This window comes from Pelodiscus sinensis, chromosome 20 (genome assembly GCF_052426305.1).
Source record: "Pelodiscus sinensis isolate ZL-2025 chromosome 20, ASM5242630v1, whole genome shotgun sequence".
Lineage (NCBI taxonomy): Eukaryota > Metazoa > Chordata > Testudines > Trionychidae > Pelodiscus > Pelodiscus sinensis.
The window spans coordinates 16,229,775-16,253,017 of record NC_143071.1 but is presented as its reverse complement, the minus strand read 5'-3'; the positions used below and the strand labels follow the sequence as shown (position 1 = coordinate 16,253,017).

At 45.1% G+C, this 23,243-nt stretch overlaps 1 protein-coding gene across 6 annotated transcripts in view; it reads left to right on the top strand.

Annotated features, from left to right (window-relative positions):
• The window catches only part of CACNA1G (calcium voltage-gated channel subunit alpha1 G), a 333,864-nt gene that overhangs the window by 267,179 nt on the left and 43,442 nt on the right, over positions 1-23,243 (top strand). For 5 of the 6 annotated variants that reach the window (XM_089771889.1, XM_089771891.1, XM_089771890.1 and 2 more), the window contains exons 20-24: positions 979-1,163; positions 15,333-15,459; positions 19,652-19,777; positions 20,451-20,540; positions 21,865-22,057. In XM_089771889.1, the coding sequence (XP_089628015.1) occupies positions 979-1,163; positions 15,333-15,459; positions 19,652-19,777; positions 20,451-20,540; positions 21,865-22,057 (721 nt within the window). Of the gene's footprint in view, positions 1-978; positions 1,164-15,332; positions 15,460-19,651; positions 19,778-20,450; positions 20,541-21,864; positions 22,079-23,243 lie in introns of all 6 variants that reach the window. The other variant, XM_089771888.1, reaches the window with a different exon arrangement.

Below are 23,243 nucleotides of genomic sequence, written 5' to 3'. Positions count from 1 at the left end.
TACCAGGCACTTTATTTTTAGTGCAGTTTGCACCACCGTCACTCCATTGAAGTGGTTCCTGGTTTATAGTGGTATTGACAAGATGAGAGGCTTCAGATCAGCAGTCCTCTTTTCCACACAGCACTTAAGCACATGCTTTGCTTCAGCCATGTGGAAAAGTCTCATTGACTTCCATGATTTAAATATAAGTTTATGTGCAAGTGCTTTGCTGAAGAGCAGTGAGACCTAGTGGGTAAAGACTGAGACTCAGGAGACCACGATTCTGTTCTTATCTATCCCTTCCACTGGCCTATTGGGTGACCTGGGGCAAGTAATTTCACCTCCCCATGCCTCAGTTTCCCCATTTGTACAATGTGGATAATTATACAGACCGGCTTTGTAAAGTGCTTTGAGATCGCCTGTTGAAAAGTGCTGTAGAAGAGGTAAGTGGTGATGGTTTGTTATTTTATTAAGAGTGTGCTTAAATGCTTTGCTGAATTAGAGCCAGAATCAGGCCCAAAGATTCGCCAAAACTTTTTCCTATAAGTCTCTCTTGTATAATTCATAGCATCTCAGAACTGCTCCCCTTTTCTTGGGAATCTTCCCCTTTCTTCTGTGTTTGCAAACCTAGCAGACAGCAACAGCCTATAGCCAGGACCTTGAAACCACTTTTCTCCCTCAGTCACCCAAATACTCATGTGATCCAGTCTTCTGTGTAGCAGCTATACATTAATAGAATCCCTTTTGCACAACTAGGGTTAGCTGCATTAAAAATACATCAGCTGTTAAGGGACAATCTGTGATGTTTTTGGCAGAGTTATTTTTACAGCCCTTACGGTATAACACTTTACAGAGTTGTCTAATTAGGTTTCTATACTGGGAAGCCAATGGACTCGCAATCACTTATCTGTGAATAATGTATTAGCTTGCAGGTCGCTAACTGAAAGAAACCTACTGGCTGAATTAGTCATAACTTGTTGCCGTTTGCCATTTGGGCAGGTGGTGGCACTCGGCTTGTGTTTTGGGGAGAAAGCGTACCTGAAGAGCAGTTGGAATGTGCTGGATGGGGTGCTGGTTCTCATCTCGGTCATTGACATCCTGGTTTCCATGGTATCCGACAGCGGCACTAAAATTCTTGGAATGCTGAGGGTCTTGAGGCTGCTGCGAACACTCAGACCATTGAGGTAAGCCGTGATTGGGGGCTAGAGAAGATAGGAAAGAGGTGCCGGTTGGCTGTGCAAGCTTCTGGTTGGGGGTGGTGCCCTGAAACCCTCTGGGCAAAAAACCAAAACTTTTCAGGAGTTCAATGGAAGGGCCTAGTAAGACCGAAAATGAAGAGTTTGCCACTGACTTGCACCTCCAGCTCCACACACAACCTATCGCTGGTTTTACAACAAACTTCCGGCCTGATTCTGATATGCAATGTCTTCAGGTCCTGCTGGAATCAAGGGGCGCACCATGCGCTCAACACATCTCAGAGTCAGGCTGAGCCATGTAGTGAACTGATCAATGTCTCCTTTGCTCATTAAGACACACATCCCCTGCTATTTGTGCTCTCATTTGCTCTGTGTGAAGTGTTTCTTAACAGCTCCTTTCCCCTCTCCCTTCAGGCAATCAATGGCTTTTGTAACCAAGAAGAAAATTAGTAGCAGGTGGCAGCTAATTTTCAAAGATTCTGAGACCAAATTGTTGCTTAACCTAAAATGTGAAGATTTTTCCCCTTCAAATTCTCCATTACTTTCACTCCAGTACTAACTATAAGACTGGTCAGATGTAAAGAGAGCATTGGTCCATCTAGCCAGGTTTCCCATTGGACAGTGACCACTATCGGATGCTTCATGGACAGAAACAATAAATCTTTTAATGGACAATTGTGCAGTCACCTGCCCAAGGAGAAAATTTCTTCCTGATCCCAAGCAGACGGTGCTTTGCCTGTGCCCTAAAGCATGAGGATTTATATCCTTAATAAATACAATAACCTAATATAATTGGGGGTGTTCTTGTTATGTTCAAACTAACAAGTGTATCATCCCCAGTCTCTTTACACACAAGTAGTGTCACACTTCCCCTCCCTTCATGTGGTGTTTATCTTTTGGGGTAGATTGTATCTCTTTCAGTGTGTTTATGCTGGGCCTAGCAAAACAGGACCTCATTCTGACGGGGTGTTCTGATTGCTGCTGCAATATGAATAATAATGAAAAGATGGCTACGCCATCTGTATATCTCTCTCTGAAAGAATCAAAACACAGGCTTTATCTCCATGCCCTTTTGCATTGCCTTCAGCAGGCTTTTGGTCAGCCCTTTAGTGGGTAAAACATTAGAGTGGAGCAAATAATTAGCAGCTGCTAATATTTTTGCTAAACTTAGCCATATTTGTCACACATTATCTACATTGCAGGTTACGCCTTTTGCCATGTAGTTGCTCAGCATTATTTGTTGGAAAAGTCCCCAGATTGTGCACATGCTGTTCATGGGGAGCATTAAATATTCACATTTTGAACAGTACTGGTGAGTTTTGATTGGACAGCTACGTTCCATGGTATGTCTCTGCTCTTTTGATTGGGTGATCGCAACCCTGATAAGCACTTTTCCCAGGTGCATTCTTGTGATTGTGGGTTCAGACTCAGTTTTCTTCAGGTGTCTTCTGGGGTTCCTGTTCTGTTTGTTGGTTCCGTGGACATGCCTGACAGCAAGCCTGTTTGTTAAACTTTTCCACAGAAAAGCAAGGCGGAAAAGGTGGAAGAACTGTTAAAAGAGCCATTTAAAGGAAAGGTTCTCAGCCTGTGGCCTGGCCTCAGAAAGGCCACAAACAAATGTCAGGGGCTTGTAACCACCCTGCCTTTCCCATACTGCTAAATGGAATGGGGACCTGACTAGATTGAAGAGGGGGGGCAGGGAAGTCCCAGTATGGAAAAAGGCAGGGGCGACATGTAGAGGCACAAGGGGACACATGCCCCCAAATGCCATGAGTGGGGGGGAGGCAAAGGGCCAGCCAGTAGCCAACAGGGCCAGAGTCTCTGGGCGTCCAAGGGTGACCTGTCACCCACAGCAGGGATCCTCCCCCCTCCCCCTTGCACTCTCCGGCAGCATTGGGGGAGGTGGAGCAGTGCGCACTGGAGGCGGTGCGCACTGGATACCACCCTCACTCTCACCAGCCGGAAGAAAAGCAACATGGCTAGGGGAGCAGAACAAGCTGGGGCCACGTTGCTGTCAATGAGTGTGTAGGGGCTGGATCCCCACTGCTGGCCCCAGATCCCCAGTTCTGCTAGCCCCTTGCCCCCTCTCTCTCCCCGGCTGCAGCACTGCGAGAGGGGGGTGGAGGAAGAGGTGAGGTGGGGGCAAAGCAAGGCTGGGGAAGAAGAGGGGGAGGGAACAGCTGGGTCAGGGAAATGCAGGGCCTCAGGTTGGGGGGGTTGTCCTGACTCTTCCCTGGCCTGCATCGGGGGGAGGTTACATGTCCAGTGACTCCCATGTCCCTCTTCACCAGTTGCTCCTGGAAAAAGGCATATTGGTTTTAAAATGATTTGAACCCACTTCAAGGTTCAAGCACACATAGAAAATTGCGCACATCTACCTAGCTCTTCTCTCTTCTTTCTAATGCACACACAGAAAAAATACAAGATAACTGGCATTTCTATAGGCAAAACTATTTCACATCGGCTTGGACTGAGAGATGCACATCAAATTTGCTGACTCTCCTCCGGTGAAGGCTAGTTGTTTTCTCAATCAGCCCAGGTTGTTAGATCACACCTAGATTAGATGTTCTGAGTGCACTTTACATTGATCTATTGCTTCCTGATGGGTGTGGGAGGTTTTGTTTTTTGTTTTGTTCTTGTTGTTGCTTCCGTTTAAGGCTTTGATCCTCTTTGTCAGTGAGACTCTGTGTATGGGTCAGCCTGCTCAAGATTGGAGCCATAATTCACATGAGTTATCCTTGTTCATGTGACTTATCCCATTCATCTCAGTGGGATTATCTGCATGAACTACCAGCCTGACAGGGTATTTGCAGGATAGGGCCCTTAAATTATTTTGTTCGTCTTGGCATGTGACGCATTTTCTCAGTGGGGTACACAAGTGTTTGTGATAGACTAAACTGCACAAACATTTCATAATGCAAAGGAAGTTTGAAAGAGATAACAAGCAAACGGTTTCCTAAATATGTTCACAATTGATTCTGTTCCTCTCTAATTAGATTTGTAGGAAATGAAAAGCCAACCATTAAAGCAGGGGCTTTTTAGTAATTCATAAATCTCCACATGTGGAAATCCATCTGCTGGCATTATGCACGGGCACATATGGACTCAGCTAACCATGGCCTCCTTGCCCAAGGCCCAGCAAAATTTAGCATTCTTTAGCTCCATCTTTTGGACCAGCTGTGTATGTGCAAGAGTAATCAGGTGCACAGCACAGCCTCCTCTGGTTTTAATCAAAGGGAGGCCCATCTTGTCGAGCTGCCATTAATGTGGGAATGGCAGTTCCAGTGTATGAAATTCACTTCACAGCCTGGACCCTGCACAAGACCCTGTGTGATGCTTGAGCAAGCCTAAACTTGTCATGAATCGCGGTTGTATTTAGCAGATCGTCTCAGACAAAATAATGGGAGGAAGGAACAATGGTTTTAAGTTGAAGCTTTCCACAACAACATTTTCAAGATGAAACGTTTCTGCTTGTCACTTCAGAATGGATGCTTCGTGTCGAAATGTAGCTAGATGTGTTTTTAAACTCCCCCAAAATGAAACAAGCTAACACAACTATTCATTCAAATGAACCATTTCATTTGCAGTGAAACGTATTTGGGAGGGGGGATCATTTTGGCGGAAAAATAGAAATATTCCATTTCTGGTCAACCCAAAATTACCAGCCCCCAAGCTGGAAAAAATCCGCTATTCACTCAGCTCGAGACAGGGGATGGTGGCCAGCACTAAGTCCCCAGTTAACCAGCAACAGCACCTGGCTGCCGCTTGCCAACTCCTTGTATAGGCACAAGGGGTGAAATGGCAAGAATGGCTATCGGCGAGTGTGATCACACACACACACACACACACACACACACACACACACACACCCAGGCCTGAAAAGGGAAGGTGGCTAGGTGGACAAGATAACTGCCTGGGCTGTACTGTGAGGATGAGCCAGAGAGCAAGGACTAATACGATGAGGTTCAGCAGGACAGGAACAGGAAGGCCCAGCAGCTGAAAGCAGAATAGGGTGACGGAGATGGAAACTGCTGTTCCTCTCAAGGTCAGTTAAGGTCTTGTAGGTCGCAGCCCAGGGACCCAGCAATAAGAGATAGACCTGGTACAGATCTTTACTGCTTGTTATAGGCTCCCTAAATTGGAACCCAGTTTAGAGCATGGGCCAGGGTTCCCCAACCAGCCACCAGGGAAGTGGCAAGTGGGTTTCTGAGAGACTTGCATATATCACCCCCAGAAAGGGAAGGCCACAGTGACCAGGGCAGAGGGGCATCCAGGAAGCTGGAGCAGCCGAGTCTCAAGCAAGTGAGATGGAGTGAGCATCGATCAATGTTCCCTCTAATCTTTTCCATGCATGTGCAAATGTTTTTTTTCCGTGCGGAATAAATGTTATGTGCACTGAGGCATGTGCAAATGTGCACCACCAGTAAAAAAAAAACTAGTAGTGGGCACTCTGCTAATAATCTGGGCAACATTTGAATCTCTCCTGGATGGATGCACAAGCGCACTGCTTACAGGGAACACTGGTGTCAACCTGGCAGAGCTAATCCCCAGATGCAGCCAGAAAGGGGCACTCTAGGGGTACGTCTAGACTACCGCGTTTTGTCGACAGAAGTTTTGTCAAAGAGCGTCCAGACACATTGAGTTCTGTCGACAAAGCAAGCTGCTTTGTCGACAGAACCCTGTAGTCTAGACGCAACCCTACAGGCAATAACACCTTCTGTCGACAGAACTCGTAAAATGAGGTATACCAGCGTCGACAAAATTGCTGAGTTCTGTCGACGTTATGTGTAGACGCTGGTATAGTTTTGTCGACAAAAGTCCACTTTTGTCGACAAAACTCAGTAGTCTAGACACACCCTAGTAGTGACTAAAGCATCCAGGGACAGGGAAACAGGGAAACATCGCAAGAAAAATCCCTGTGGGAAGCCACAGCTCTACACTTTGCTGCATTTAACTTTAGAAAAGTGAAGGGCTTTTTGTTAAATTTGCTTTGGCTGATGGCCTTAATTTATGGCCCTAGAGGTTGGCAACGTACAAAAGACCTTGCTGATTTCTGTGTTTTATTTTGCTATAGAAAAATAGGTCCACATAGGTGCAAATCATGTACATGCAATTCTGTGGGCGTAATTCCACATCAGACATTGAATATCAGGCCTAAAGCTATACAAAGGGGTATTCAAGCCCCACGCTAAGCACAGAAGTTTGAAAATGGGTTCACAAGAAAGGGCATTCCAAGGTGTTTCTGCTGCCCTTTATGACTTACCAGTCTGGAGAAGAACTGAGGATACAAGAACATTTCTTCCTGCCGCATTCAACCTCCTGTTGTCAGGATCAAGTGCTGTAGCTTAAGATACAAGCGAAATCCAAATTAAAAATGGTTTCAGAATTAATTTGGATAGATTTCAATGCGATGTTACTCTCTTCGGAGCTTTGGCTGCAGCTTCCAAAGCAGATGTGTAAATTATTCCCTCTTCCTCCCATCGCAGTATGAAATAGTCATTTTGTAGATTCTCTCCTCTTTATCATATTATCACCTTTACTATTTTTTCCCCAGTGGAGGAAAGTCTGTATTAACATCAAGCTGCTGCTCCTTCATACAAATGGGCTGAGCAGACTAGCAGTCTTAAAGTTGGTAAATATGTTCTAGCTGGGATGAGATTGACAGCCGTTTTGAAGCATCTGCACGCATGGAGTTTCGCAGCATTGGGACTGCTGAGGCCAGCAGAACCAAGAGGAACTCAAGGGATTAGCATTTTTTCATGCTGAAGAACTTCCATGACTCCAATTTCCTCATTTATCAGATGTCTGACGCAGGCTGAAATTGTCCTTAATGCAATCTCAGCTGGCTACTGAGCCGCAATGTCCAGAGGGCTCGAATCAACTGGCTCATTCAGCACTAAATTGCAGGAGTGGTGGATTGGATAGCATGGTTTTGCAGGCAATAATATCAGCAGGAACTTGGGTGACATAGACAAGGCGCTGGGATGGTTAAAGCTGACACTAACGTCTCGGAAATGCTGAGGCTGTGTTACTTGGCGGTTCTTTCTAAGGCCTTTTCTGGCTTTCTCTGGAGTCTGTCCATTGACCTGGTGGATCTTGCCCTCAGGCACAGAAGCTAGGAGGACTGTGATGTTTTTCATTAATTAGTATTTAACCTTCTGGCGGTGGTGGTGGCAGCCACAAGAGCCGTCTCGATATCCAGAGGTTCCTCTTAATGTTACTAAATAAAACCAGCTCAAGCCCCAAGCCAGAAATTTGGGAAAATTAAATACTTTCCTGGGGTGTCTCTAATAAATAATACTTCCCCCCTCACAAGCACCAACTCTGTGTATAACAAAAAGCAAACTTTTATTACAGAGTGAGGGGGTTCAGCATTAATTTGAAAATACAGCAACAATGACTCAGAAGTATGCAAACAACAAATAAACAACACGCCCCACAGGATCTAGGGAAGTAAACCGTCGCCTCAGTTTCCCACTTTGCAGTGTGGAAATCTAATGGATTTCATTCCCAGGGCGTAAGTGCTAACTGGTGATGGGGAAAGGGGCCATTTATTTAATTTCCTTCTTACATCTATGGGATGTGCATGGCCCTTGCACGTGTGTCTCCCACTGTCACGTCATAGCATCCACTTGCAGGTGATTGTCTGATGTCAGCAAAGCATAGGGGGTGTATTCAGGTGGGTGCATCCATGAGTGTGGCTTCTGCCACTGCTCTGCTGGGCCCTTTGGCCTGGCTGGATCCAGCCCTACAGCCTCGTGACCACCTAGCCCGGCTATTAGTCATCGCACTTCCCAGATTTGTTGAGCAGGAGGCTGCTTTTGATGCTGAGCTCACCATGCTATCTTCATGGGGGTCCAAGGTGCCACCATCTTGCCCTAACCTTAGTGAATTCAACTGGGAGCAATTGCACTGAGTCGTGGGGAACCTGCCATTGCCAACTCTTGCACTGCAGTTCACTGCAGGCTGATCTAAGGCTCAGCCCCTAGACCTGGAGAGGAGTCAAATGGCATCTGTGACCATTAAACAAACTCCTCCCTACTAGATAGGAAGGTCTATCCCCATCCCCTCTGACTTCCACTGTGCTGTGGCTCCTGACCCCATGTATAGTGAGTGAGGCTAAAGTGACCCCTCATTTAGGTTATATTAAGTGTGCCCTTTAAGCATACTATAAGGATAAAGTCTCAGAGGGGTCACCGTGCTAGTCTGTGTCTCCAAAAGCAACGTAGAGTCTTGTGATGCCTCATAGACTCTGCATAGACCTTAAAGACTACAATGTATTTGGGCATAAGATTTCATGGATTAAAAACCACTTTGTCAGATGCATGGAGTGGAAATCAGAGGTAGAAATATATTACACACACACACATCACAGAGGCAAGTGCGTGCACGCACACACACACATACACACACAGGGGTTGGTATATATAGTGACAGAGTCAGGCCAAAGGGCTACAGGAAAGTAGTCCTATTGGATTCAGGGAGGTGGGTGGGCGTTAGCCGGCCCACATCTAAACGACGTCCCCCCAGCCTATGGGAAGGGTCCACAGAGCCCAGAATGCCAACTAATTATTGGGGACAAATAAAGAAAAAACAGGGATGGGTGTGAGGGTCAAAGGACTAAAACAAGGGAACTGGATGGGGACACCGAGCAGAGAACCCCAGACAGCACCCACTGCCCCTCGAAGGTCTCAAGAGAGCCAGCGGACGCCGCCCAGTGGAACTCTGCCTGGACGTGTGAATGGATGTAGACGTGGAAACAGGCCCCACAGTTGCAGGCTCCTCCCTCAGACAACCTCTGGTTCCTGGTCTTGTAGATTGCCATCTTGGCTATAGTCAGGAGGAGGTTGATGAGGAGGTCCCGTGACTGTGGGGCCCATGGATGGGATGTGCGTAACTTAATAGGTGAGGGGAGAAGTGCAGCCAGAACCTCAACGAGAGGAGGAGGCCAAAAGAGGGGCTGTAATCTGGCACACTCAAGATAAATGTGTGCTAGGGTCCCCCTCATGCCACAGAAGGGGCAAGTGTCAGGAACAGGGGTGAACCACACCAAATACACACTCGTTCTCACAGCACCGTGGAGGATTCTCCAGCTGATGTCCCCAGCAGGCCGAGGAACCAAAGTGGAGTAGAGACTGGCCCACTGCAGCTCCCCATCCTCTATTGGTGGTAGGAGGTCCCACCACTTGGTGTCTCGGCAGGACACAAGGGTGAGGAAGTGAAAAGTGTGAAGCACGAGCATATACAGATGACTCTTTGGCAGATGGCTCTAATTCAAACTACCATTACTCCTCGTGGAACGAGGTGTACCGGTAGTTCGAATTAGCGATCCTAATTCGAACTACCTACTCCGTGCCGTGTGTAGCCGCGGGCATGGAGTTCGGACTAAGGGGTATTTAAAAATGGCGGCGCCCGGGAAGATGCAAATGAAGCCCGGGATATTTAAAGCCCGGGCTTCATTTGCAACTCCGGTTGCCCTCATTTGCCTACCTAGCTCGAACTACCGAGCTAATGTAGACATACCCAAATAAAGGAGCTGCCGATCATATCGTGACGAAGGAAAGCATGTGCCAGCATACAGGAAAGTAGTAGAGGGAAAATATATTAGCCCCAGATTAACTAAGTCTCTTTTTCCAGGGTAGACTAACGAGAGCTGTTCCAGAACAAGCAGGAACCTGCTAGAATCAGTCAGAGCAATCAGGCCAATGAAAACACCTGGGACCAATTAAGAGGCTTCCAGACTCAAGGGAGCCTGATTAATCAGAACACCTGGGGCCAAGTAAGAACCAGTTGAGACTGGTTTAAAAAGGCTTCTCTTCTCTTTGCTCTGGGTGTGAGGAAGGAGAAGAAGTGCAGTGGAGAGTCAGGGAGAAGGAAGTGCAAGTAGGTAGCAGGAAGAAGACCCTCCAGTAAGGAAGGTGCTAGGGTAGGCTGTGGGAAAGTGGCCCAGAGATTTGTAGCTGCCATGCCAGTTTTACCAGCACCATTACACACAGCTGCTATTACAGGGTTCCTCCCCCCCTCCCCCCCCACCCGCACACACGCACACAGCTCCCCATTTCAGTACAAGAAAGAGACTGGTTTTGGTGCTAGCGTTTGTCCTACTCCGTACCACAGGGAGGGGTTTCAAAGTCTATGAAGTTTGTTTTCCTCTCTTTTCCCCATACTGGCCAATAAACACCAAGCTGGTGTCTAAACTGAGAATCGTTGTGAGCCTTTGAGGCAAGTAAATCTGCCTGAAAGTGCAAGACCAACTAGGGGCACGTCTAGACTGCCTGCGGCTTTCGAAAGAAGATATTTGTGCCTAATTTGCATATCACCTTCGGATCCTGTTTTTGGACAAGTTTTTTTTTGAAAAAAAAAGCAGTCTAGATGCGGTTCTTTCGAGGAAAAAAAACCCCTTTTTCAAAAGAACCCTGTACACATCATTTTTTTAGGAAGAAGGGTTCTTTCGAAAAAAGGGGGTTTTTTTCCTCAAAAGAACCCTTCTTCCTAAAAAAATGAGGTATACAGGGTTCTTTTGAAAAAGGGTTTTTTTTCCAAAAGAACCCCATCTAGGTTTTTTTTTTTCGAAAAAACTCTTCCAAAAATGGGATTGGAAGAAGATATGCAAGTTAAGTGCAAATATCTTCTTTTGAAAGTCTTCTTTCGAAAGCTGCGGGCAATCTAGACATGCCCTAAGTTTAAGGAGGAGCTTTGTCACTATATATATATTCCATCTCTGTGATTTCCACTCCCTGCATCTGACGACATGATTTTTATCCATGAAATCCTATGCCCAAATAAATTTGTTAGGGTGCATCTATACAACACCCTAAACTTGAAATAAGATACGCAATTTGAGCTGCGCACATTGCATATCTTATCTCAAATCTGTTTCGAAATAACTTATTTTGAAATTTGGCGTGTCTAGACGGTGCCAAATTTCAAAATAACGCAGTATTTTGAGCCATCTCTTATCTCTCATGCAACGAGGTTTACCAGGATGGGGAAATAGCACGTCCATTATTTTGAAAAATATTTCAAAATAATGAGTGGCTTGTGTAGACCCAGGGTAGTATCCCGAAATAGCTGTGCAATGTAGACATATCTTTAGTCTTTAAAGTGCCACCGGACTCCTTATTGTTTTTAATAAGGATAAAAGCATTTAATTACCCCTGTGCTCAAGACTTTAGTGAATTTTAACCCCAACAGCCAAAATTAATCACTTGGCTAAGTAGGTGGTATGTCTATGCTAATAAGGGCTGCTGAGGAGGTCTTTTCCTCCAGTTTCTCTACAGCACACATGAGAGAGCTCATTCAGACCATTGGCTTACATCAGGGATTACGTGTTTCTTTAGAGTCTTCTCAGTAGGCCTGGGGATAATGTTAGAGGAGACGTGGCGGGGTGTTATGCAAACTGCAGAGCAGACATAATGAAGAACTGGATTATATTCTGTTTAGGAATTTGAAAGAACCAAACTATTATATCATTTCTTAGTTCCTCTTTCTCAGCATGTAGCCTCTGCTGGCCAAGACCTGTTACTCTCTTTCCCTGTGTTGGCTCTCAGATGGTGTCTTATCAGGAAAATCACTTTGTTATATCTTTAATCGGTTTTGATGTTGATGAAAGTTGCCAGGCCCTGAGTTTTCCCCTTGTATCCACAGCAGGCCTGCCGACAGCAATTCCAGGCCCCAGGGTAGAACAGTCAATGGGGCCCCGTGCAAGTACAAGCCACGCCCACATGGATGCGGTCTGCCTGACATTTGGGCAGAGCTGCAAGCGCATGGGTTTCCATATGCTCACCTGGTAGGGCTGCCAACTGTCCAATTGTGCAAACCCAAAGACCTTGCCCTGCCCCTTCCCTGAGGCCAGGCCCCTGTCCCACCCCTTCTCTGAGGATCCCACCACTCACTCTATCTCCCCTCCCTCCATCGCTCACTCTCTCCCACCCTCATTCAGTTTTACTAGGCGGGAACAGGAGGTTGGGGTGTGGGAGGGAGTCTAACTTTGAGCGGCTCCCAAAAATGACCAACACCTCCCCCCGGCAGTGGCTCCTAGGAGGGTAGGGCAGGGGGTTACCATGTACCACTCACTGCCCACAGGCACCACCCCTGCAGCTCCCAATGGTTGCAGTTCCAGCCAATGGGACCTGTGGAGTCCTCACTTGGGGCAGGGGCAGGGGCAGAGGCAGAGCATGGAGACATCCCCCATAGAGGCAGCAAGGAGAATGCCAGCTGCTTCTGGGAGTGGCACCATGTGAGGGTAAGCAAGAAGCCTGCCTTAGCCCAGCTGTACTGCTAGCAGTGGCAGCTGGGGGCCCCCAGATGTCTGGATAATTGCTCCCTTTGCCCCTCCCCATTGGTGGGCCTGATCCACAGGATAGAGTTTCTTCACCCAAAGGGAGGGTGCTTTCCTCAGATTCGGGAGAGCTGGGCTGACTTTCCTGCTGTACCACAGACTTCCTCTGTGAGCTTAGGCAAATCACTTAGCCTTTCTGTGTTTCTGTTTTCCCATCTGCGAGATGGGGATAATAACACTTTGTATGGGGCTCTTGTAAGGAATGTCTGTGGTTGTGAAGTGCTTAGATACTACAGCTATGGAGAGGCATAAAAGTAGGTAGGATTCATGTACAGAATAGGCATCAAACTGATCAAGACACTGCAAGCTTTTCCCCTTCAGTGCCAAAGCCCTGATCTGGTGGCATTTCTGTTTTCATGTGCTTTGGTCTGTCCACTGAGACTATCAGAAAGGGCACTAATGAGGTGTGTTTGTGGCTTGTGGTGTACACCAGAACTGGACTGACGTCAACCCATATATTTAACATAGCGTGTTAAGCTGCCATTTGATGGTCATGATTTACTTTTGGTTGCTGCCAGTTTGGCTTAAATTTGATTTACAGCCTTAAAGGTTAAAGACTTCATAATTCCTTACAGTGCCTGAGCTATCCAGGCCTCTTTCAGCTCAGGAGAACTGCAACAGAACAGAGCTGACAAGAAGCCAGGGAGTTGTAATAAGTAACAACTGCAGCTACCTGAGCAAACAGCCAGGTTGAGAAACAGAAGTGTCTTCCTTTTGTGTTGTGTTGGTAGGGAGTGGATAAAAATATCACCATCTGTTTCTTTTTTACAAGGGGAATTGACAAGCTGCCCTTGACACTTCCAGTAAATATTTTACCAGAAAGAACGTTGTTGTTTTGTTTTATTTTTTATTTTTTGTGTAAAGCCAACAATTCTTAGGGGGAAAAAAGGAAAACAACAACAAAAACCACCTTTCTGTTATGGCTGGGTGCATAGCTTTCCTGTTAACTCTATAGACACTGTGACACTCAAGAAATAATGCAAACTGTCAGAATGCGTGAGGTGCATCCATTCTGCCATTTATTAAAGCCAAACATCACCATAGTGACCCCTACTGAGGGAATGGTACTGTTTGGGGAGGATGGTGATTAGACTAAAAATCAGACTGGGAGGTAGCTTTAAGATGGCAAGAAGGAGGTTCTGGAGATAGAAAAGCCAAACCTACAAGGGGTGAGTATGAAAATGCAGAGGGACTCTAAGCTGGGCAGAGCAAGGAGAGGCACAGATGAGCAGTGAAGAATGGGGAGGTCAGTCAATCAGTCAGGAAGACATCCATGTCCCATAAGTGAATAGGTGCTTTACATTTTGATTGCCAAGATTTCAAAGGAGCCTTCAAACCAGTGGCCAAAAAAATACACAATGATCTGCATCCCATTTTTTTTCCTTTCTCATACATGCATATGTACAGACACACACACCCTCTGTGGGTGCATTTGGACACCTTTGTACATAAGTGTTTGACTTTTTTATGCCTGACTTTGTAAGCAGCTTGTCCAGGAAGACTAGATGTACTTTTGTAAATCTCACTGGGAATCTATTTGCTCCTAAATACCTTGGTAAATCTGTCCCTAAATGATGTGATGGCTTTTTAACTATGAACAAACTTAGTCCTCATATTAAAGTACATTACAGTTATGGTGTCATTCATCTTCAACCCCTTTGTTTTCCTGCTTCTTCTACTTTACTACTGATCGCTTGTGCATTCTGCAAGTGTACAGTATAATCTAATCTACAGTTATGAAACTCAAGGTAATGCAAGAGGGGGAGAGAGAGGAAGCGATCCTGGAGTGTTGAAGTTTACTGCTTATGCTCCTGCTGGGGAAATTCTCCACTGAGTAACAGAAGTGGCCAAATAGCTGATGTCACAGAGGAGCATTGAATGGGTGTAAGTAAAATAGGAGGAAGGTAGGAAGTGGAGTGATTCAGGAATCTGTTGAAACCAATCCTGTTCAAATGACCTATTAATGACTAGGAACAGAGAGTGTGGAACCAAGGGCATGCAAGTGAATGACACAAATCAAGAAGCTGGATCCAAAGGGAGATGGTATCCAGACCAGAAATGAAATGATTCTTCAAACTTCATTCTAGAAAAACACATGATGAGGCTTTGATGAACCATTGGTGGAGGCAGAGCTGATGTCCTTAGTCCCTATGTGCTCTAGAAGGTGCTAATCAGGAAATAGATCTGGGAGTGACACTGGATTTGATTAGAACCATCAGATCTGTCTCTGGCAGTACAAGAGACCAGAGGGAACACATCTGGCACGTTAGATTGGAAAGCGGCACCAAAGAAGACCTGAGAATGTTGCATAAGGGGTCAACCAGAAGACAATAGAATTTCTCAGACCTGGAGGGGGGAAGTGCACTTTATGAAGAAAGATCACCAAAATTAGATCTGTATTCATTTTTTTAATGAAGTAATTAAAAAGGACATGACTGGGAAGGTGCAGGCCTCTGAGTGGGAGAAGTCAACATGATAGTACTTTATAATTTTCCCTTGTTGTGAGACTGGTCAAAAGCCCAGTGCAGTTAACAGAAGCCTTTCCACTAAGGTCAGTGGGCTTTGGATCAAGACCTGTGTACATAAGTCTTCCCTATTCCACACACAAGGCTCCCTGAGTACATATGAAGTTCCCCCAAGTTCCCTTAGACCTCAGTCCCCTCATAGCTTTTTGTGCCGTTTTCAGCCACTCACCACTTCAGACAGCTGTTTCCCTATCCTCTCTTATGCCTGTGCCTGGGAGCATGGAAGGATTTGGAGGAATGTTGCAGGGGCAATGTCTAACCTGCATCTTGTGCCTGGTTTTTCCCTCTCAGGGTCATTAGTCGAGCACAAGGACTGAAGCTGGTGGTGGAAACCCTAATGTCATCCCTGAAGCCTATTGGGAACATCGTGGTTATCTGTTGCGCTTTCTTCATCATCTTTGGAATCTTGGGCGTCCAGGTGAGTTCCCTGCAGGGCTCTTTGCAGGTTTCAACTGAAATCCAGGCAAAGCCAGAAACAGAGGCAAACCCAAATAGAGAGGAATATTTTGGTATCTTTTTGACTGTGGGGGACTACCAGGTCTTTCTGGGGCCCAGATTAAGGTGAGATTCTTTCTGGAGTAATTCCCCATCCAAGGACTGACATAGCATGAAAAGGCTGCATGGCCTCTCATATGGGCTAGCATCCTGAATATGTAGCCAGAGTTCCTTGTGGACTTGTACTGATGCCTGAACTGCCGTGTCTTCGTTACTCTTGTTATACATGTTAATTGATTAAAGCTAGTGCAGGTTTAACAGCACGATGAGTACACCTTAATTCGCTATGTAAACCTATCCAAAGACAAGCACTGGCCAAGGGGCCTGCTGATCCCACTCAAGAGTATCAGTCAAGACTCCCCTCACCATGCTCTTCCATCCCCATCTTGAGGACTTGTGCTCTGGCTGGCAGAGTTCCTGTAGCAGAACACGAACTGAGCTCCGCCTCAGCTTTTCTTCCCCCTGGGCCGACCAGGGCGATATTTGAGTCTATAATTAATACAGTCAGATCCCTACCATGTCCCACTAGGAAATCCCTGTCCAAGAAAGCTATTCAATTCAGTTCTGTCTCCATTCAGTGGTGTGAAAAGGGGGGCATTGTCTCTCCAACTTTTTTCCAGGTTTAAACTCATGGAAAATAGAAACTTTTCACTGGGAATCCGCTGGCTTCTAAGCTCAGAGGATAACTTGTCCCGGTAGATGCAGTGCAGGATTCTGAAAGTTCACATAGTTAGAAGCTGGGGGTAATATTGATATCTGAGTCAAGCAACCTGGCTACAAAGTACTCTCTTCTTCATCCCTTGTCCTTAGAGTGCAGGAGCACAAGGGAAGAGACTGGAAAGATTTTCTGTCTCCTTGTAGTAATTTCTAATCCTCTGAAAAAGAAAAATTCTATTTGATGGATATTTCAGCACAGTTTTGTCTTTTTCTGCTGAGGTTTATCTGGTCTGTCAAAGCTGGCTTGGAAACTGGCTCACAGTTTGGATAGGAGGGCTTTTGTAACTTTTTATACTAATAAATGTGCTTTAAATAACTGATAAATATACCATTCAAGCCTGACAGAACAAGAAGAAAGAAACATCCCATCCATGACAATTTTTACAGCTAGACTGACGCATAGGTACAGTACAATATCCATCCATCATACGACCCGTTTGTTACCCTTAACAGGACCATAAAACTAAGCACATCCCATAGAACAAAATAAACAGCACAAGAAGAGTTTATCACAGAAAAAAAAAGTCACACTGAGAGGTTTGAATTTCCTTTCAGCTAATTGTGATAGCTTTCCCCGATGCCTCTTCAGCTGCCACAATTACCAATTGACACATTTACAGCAGTACATACACATATAAGAACTGGTCCTGCATTCATCATGCAAAATTCCTGGTGATGTCAGTGGGAATGCCGCTTCTTGAATAACTTTCTAATTTATAGAAAAGGAACCCAACCTTAGATGGCTCTGCATTAGTATGAGTTGTCTTTCCCCATGTAAGTATAAAATGGAGGTTGATATTAAGACACAGTCTCCTAGAGTTATCAGAGATGAATTTTTTAGTGAAGGGGTTTATTTTTGGTCGTGCACTAGCACATAAAAGCCTCAATTGAAATCAGGGACCTGTTGTACTAGGTGCTGTATGTGCAGACAGGAAGAGGCAGTCCCTGTCCCAAAGAGATTATAGTCTAAAGCAGTGATGGGCAACCTAGGCTAGTGAGTGGGCCAAATGAGTAGCCCTCCATCTCAGGGGGCCACAAGATTGTCACAACTAAGGTGGTCTCCTGGAATAGGGTGGTTTTGCAAAGTGTGCTGCCTACCTAGAATTTGCAGGCTGTGCCGATTGAACCATAGTAGCACTTTGGTTGGATGCAGAGGGAGAGCTTGCCTCTCGCAATCAACGTTGCATGCAATCAGCATGCACCTCACATCATGTGCCCTTGCTTTACATGCATGTTGCTTTAATAATGCCAGTAGGGGGGGAAACCAATGTGGACAGAAACCAGCGGTATCTGGCAACCCTGCACAGGGTGTGCAAAGATAAACAAAATGTCTCATGGGTCACAGATAGAACCCTGATGGGCTATTGTCCTTGGGCCACAGGATGCCCACAACTGGTCTAAATAAATCCGACAGACAAAGAGAGGAAACAGAAACACAGAGAGATTGCAATTTGCCTAATGTCACACAGCAGTTAAATACAAGAACCTAGAATGGAATCTGTGTCTCCTAGGCCCCACTCTAGTCTCTGGCTCACTCTGGCATGGCTGCTATTGATTTATTATATTACGTAGATTTCTGAAGCATGCATCATGGTAGTATGTGGATAGTCACTAACTGCCAGGAAAAGGAAGTAGAAAAGCCAGCGTCGCTCTGAAACTTGGGACTGTCAACTTCCAGAAATGCTGAGAATCTGCCCCTCCAGCACAAGCTGCCAGTAAGCGTGAGCTGCCAGCGTTCCGCATGTTTGCAGATCAGACCCTTTGATGTTCCTCTCCAGTTTATGGTTGTGTAACGGGACCCATCTGAATATCATTAAATCCCTTGTCATGAAAATATTACTCTCATCATATTATATCTCAAAATCAGCATTCACCTTCTTGTTTAATTTGGATGAAGCTGTCTCCATGATAGGCAAAATGTTGGGATCTTTAATGGAGCTATATCTGTCCTAGGTCGAAAAGTTTTATGGCTACAGACAGTAGATGTTGGTTAGCTTTGAGAGCCAGTGTTCCTGCCTTTTTAGTGAAAGTATTCTGCTGCCAAAGGAAATACATAAAGTAATGTATGGGTTTGTTGTGCCTGCATTGGCTTGTATTCATTTTGCCCAGAACAGGCCACAAAGAGCAAGCTTCTCTTTTCAAATTCACTGGTATTTCAGGAGCCTGACAAGAAGGACACTCTGTCACAGGAAAACATGGCAAGATACTTCATTCAGTAGAGCAGGATTTTCTGTGTGTCTCACTCGCTCAGCTTTCACCATCAATTGCCATCTCCCAAATCTAGCACCTGATGCTTCTCTCATAGGTGTAAATCAGGAGTAACCCCACTGGAGTCCGTGGGTTTTACACCAGTCTTGGTAAGATCAGTTTCTGGCACGAGAGAGAAACACGAGTTCATTCTCATACTCTGATTATGAAAATATGGGCAAAGACTCTCCTAAGATCTAATGACTGATGGAAAAGAGTTCTCAAGCTAGAGGATTTAGCACCCTTGAAAGTTTCTGGGTTAACAGCCCTGGAAATAGAAGTCTCGCTGATTCACCCCACAGATCCAGCAGAACAAGGCTCCCCTCCCCCTCACTGCTCACTTTGACCTTTGGGAATAAGAGCATATTCTGTTTCTGTGGCACGTTCATTCCTTTCTTTCTCTGCCAACAAAAGGCTCTGACAAGGGCTAATTTTCTTGGCCGTTCTTATAGCAGACTTTTCACTGGCACCTGGACTAACACTACCATACTTCAGAGGGGTAGCTGAGTTAGACTGTAACAGGAAAAACTTAAACAACAACAAATAGACTAGTAGCACTTTAAAGACTAACAAAACGTGTAGATGGTATCATGAGCTTTTGTGGGTGCAACCCACTTCTTCAGATGGCTGGAGTATTAGAAGTCCAGATCCAAGAATAAATAAGGGCCCTTATTTATTCATGGATCTGGACTTCTAATACTCCAGCCATCTGAAGAAGTGGGTTGCACTCACAAAAGCTCATGATACTAGCATACTTGTTTCACATAGGCCACACTAACCAGGTGTCAGATAACACCTACAGGTTTGGGCTGGATTTGAACCCATGTCCTAGAAGCAGGAGGCTGTAGTATACAGACCCAGTTCTCTGTCCCACTCATACCTCTGCAATGAAGCCTCCAAGATCACTCTCCAAAAGTATATTAGAGAAGGCGTTCAAACATTCTCTCAGTAGGTACCTTAGCACTAAACTGTCACTGTTGTTATGCCGGGTTTCGTGCTTTGATTGCCTTTCACTAGCAAGGGTTGGTTGTTTTTTTTACCTTTAACTTGATTGGATTGTGTGGGCTGCACAGCTAGTCCTGAGTGAGCTGCCCATACTGAGCAGGTAAATGAAGTGGATTTACCCCTCCTCTTATTCTTCTGTTTTACAGCTTTTCAAAGGGAAGTTTTTTGTCTGCCAAGGGGAGGATACCAGAAACATCACAAACAAATCAGACTGTGCGGAAGCCAGCTACAAATGGGTCCGGCACAAGTATAATTTTGATAACCTTGGCCAGGTATTACTGGAATGGTAACCTGCTTCTTTGAGCCTTTATCTCCTTGATGTAAAAATCTATGCATAATTACTTGTAGGGTTTTCTTACAGGGTGGTCTAGGCAGCTGCAGTCACTATTCATTTCACATACACATACCCTTCAATTGTAAATCCTAAATGCAAAGCTTCCAAGCACGCACATACTTCCTTTTGGAATAAGACAAGCACAAGTAGTTTCACGGTGCATTTAATTGCTTTACTGCCGCATAATAATCTAAATACATCTAGCAGCAGGGCTTGACTAGTGTGGCTGGACACCCTGGACCCATTGCATCTCAACATCCCATTGCTTTACAACTGCAGATAGAGCACATCCTTATTTTAGCAGCATGGTAGGGCCTAATTAGTAGTGAGCAGTGGAGACCTGGAGGGTGAAAATGAAGCTGCCTTTGTGTTTGACTTTGTGGTTTTCGAATTAGCCCTCATTGCTGGACCAGTGTCTGACATTGACAGGTTTTCGCTGCCAGGAAACCTTGGACATCAAAAATATCCTATTATTGGCAAGGTAAAATAGTAGCACAAATGCAAATCCCTAAATGGAGAAGGGCAAAGGAGAATTGAATGTTACAGGTGAATGAGAACATCTAATAAGCTAGATTCCAACTAAATGTAACTTTTCCCCCTTGCATTTCTAGGCCCTGATGTCTCTGTTTGTTCTGGCCTCCAAAGATGGGTGGGTGGACATTATGTATGATGGCCTCGATGCTGTAGGAGTTGACCAGCAGGTATGTTTTCTAGATGAACGGCTAGTAGAGAAAAGCAGACAAAAAGGCTTTGGCTTGGATTTCATTTTGCAAAACATTGTTTGTCTTGCAAAAGTGAAACGTTGGGGGTGGTTTGGATCTGGGCTCCATTTTATCCAAACCAACAAAGTTCATCAGAGCTGGGGGTGGGTGAAAGGTACCGACTGGGACCCATCTCTGCTAGTGATATGCTATAAGAAAGCCATGCACACTTAGGCTATGTCTAGACTATATTCCTCTTTTGAAAGAGGAATGTAAATGAGCCCGATCGAAAGTGCAAATGAAGCGTGGATTTAAATATCCCGCGCTTCATTTGCATAGTCGCATCTGATTGCTGTTTCGAAAAAAGGTATTTCAAAAGTGAAACCGCAATATAGACACAGTTCTTTCGAAAAAAAACCCCTTTTTCAAAATAACCCGTACTCCTGACAAAATGAGGAGTATGGATTCTTTTGAAAAAGGGTTTTTTTTTTTCAAAAGAACCGCGTCTAGACTGCGGTTTCGCTTTCGAAATACCCTTTTTTGAAACAGCGATTGGATGCGAATATGCAAATGAAGCACCAGATATTTAAATTCGTGCTTCATTTGCTCTTTCGATCGGGCTCATTTACTTTCCTCTTTCGAAAAAAGAATGTAGTCTAGACAAGCCCTTAATGTGCTTGAAGTAATGTCCTACATAGCTGTAGAATGGGGAATATGACCTGAGAGTGGGCTTGTGAAACTCAAAAGTCTTTGAGCAGCTCCAGAGAAAACTGCTACTTTGCATCTGTGCCGATTGCTATTATTGCAGGCCTGGGATAGTTGCAAAGGATTCTGTTGCCTCTCTCTGTGGCACAACAGACTGTTCATGTCTCTTCAGTGTTCAAATGACATTGGGTGCCCTACTCATGACACCTTGGAGGGAGCCTGATTGTACTGAGTTCCTGCCTTCTGTACGGTGTCTTTAAGCTGAGTATCCAAACTCTCTACCACTTTTGAGAAAGCAGGCCTTGCTACTCTATCTACCGCCTCAGGGTATGCCTATGATGCAGTGGGGAACAAGCCCCCCAGACCATGTAGACAGACTTACGCTAGTGGGGCTCAAGCTAGTGCACTAAAAATAGCCGGGTGGGTGTTGTGGCTCATGCCCATCCAGCTCCCTAGGCTTGAAACCCTACCCTGCAGCTGGACCAGCAGCTTCCATGTTGCTCTCTCTAGCATCCCAGCTCTAGCCTGCATAGCAAGAATCTGCGTACCCGCAGTTTGCTCTGTGCCCTGCCGTTTGCAATTCAACTGGCATCTCTCTCCTTCCATCTCCACTGTGTAGCCAGTTATGAACTATAACCCTTGGATGCTCCTTTACTTCATCTCCTTCCTGCTGATTGTGGCCTTCTTCGTCCTCAACATGTTCGTGGGGGTCGTGGTGGAGAATTTCCATAAGTGTCGGCAGCATCAGGAGGAGGAGGAAGCCAAGAGACGAGAGGAGAAGAGGCTTCGTCGGCTGGAGAAAAAGAGAAGGAGTAAGGAGAAACAGATGGCTGGTCGGTAGTCTTTCCACATCTTTCTGAGTCCTGCTTGACCTTTGACACAATTCCCTAATCCCTGCCTAGCATCTGGTGATCATTCGCCTCCAAAAAAAAAAAGCATGTCTCAGCGATGAAATTTGCATGAAGGAAACAATGCCATGTTAAGCTGAGCAAGAAGTCATGGAAAAATTTCAATGGCTGCATGATTTGCAATGACCTTTTCATACAAGGTTATTTAAAACCACAAAAAAACCCAAATCCAGAGCTTTGTGGATAGTACAAGCTCAGTGTTACACAAATAGTGACAATTGCAAAGATCAACAGTGTCAGACTAAGCCATAAATTCTTCAAGTCTTGAGCACTGTTGCTGATAACTGGATTCACTATTTGGTTTATTACAGCCTTGTAAGGCCCCAGCAATATTACCTGTCTTATTTATCAGACGGGTTTATTTGTTGGCAAAGTAGCTCTAGGACTATTCAAGGATGTAATAAAATAACGAAGCCATCTTATTCTAGAAATGCTTTATTTAAAAAACCCTGTAGATACATATCAATGAGTTTGCTTGAGAAATACAGATGGAAAAAGAATTCAATAAGAGAAATTAACCAGATGAACTGTCATTGATGTGAGATAAATTGGATGATAAAACTTGACACAATCTCGTGGCCCTCTTAGAATAATGTACTTTTCAAAAATTCTGCTACCGTGATGAAAGGATGCTAGACCTTCAGACTCTGTCAAAAATCTAAAGATCTGACCTTTTCTTTTTACTACAGTTTTGGTTTGGTTGAAAAAGCAGGAAATAACATTCAGGTCAGAGGTCAAAGGCCAGAGGTACTCTTCTCCATCTTGCATGCTTTCTGTTCTGGTGGAATTTTTTCAAATACCCATCTCTTCATGTTACCCTCTCCCATTTGGTCTCTTTACTGCTTGTCTTCACTTCTTTCACGTTTCTTTTTCTCTCTTGGACGGATGTCAGTGATCTTTAAGAGTCTGTCTTTGATCGGGAGCGTGTGCTATCAATCTGAAAGCGGAGAACGTTAAGTCTGAAAGGTTTATAAAGGTCGTGATGAGCTTAGTTGTGCTACTGCAACCCAGATATCACTAACTAAGGCTTCCAGTCAGAAAACACTTAAGCCCATGCTTAAATCCATCCCTTTTCAGCATGGCTCTTAAG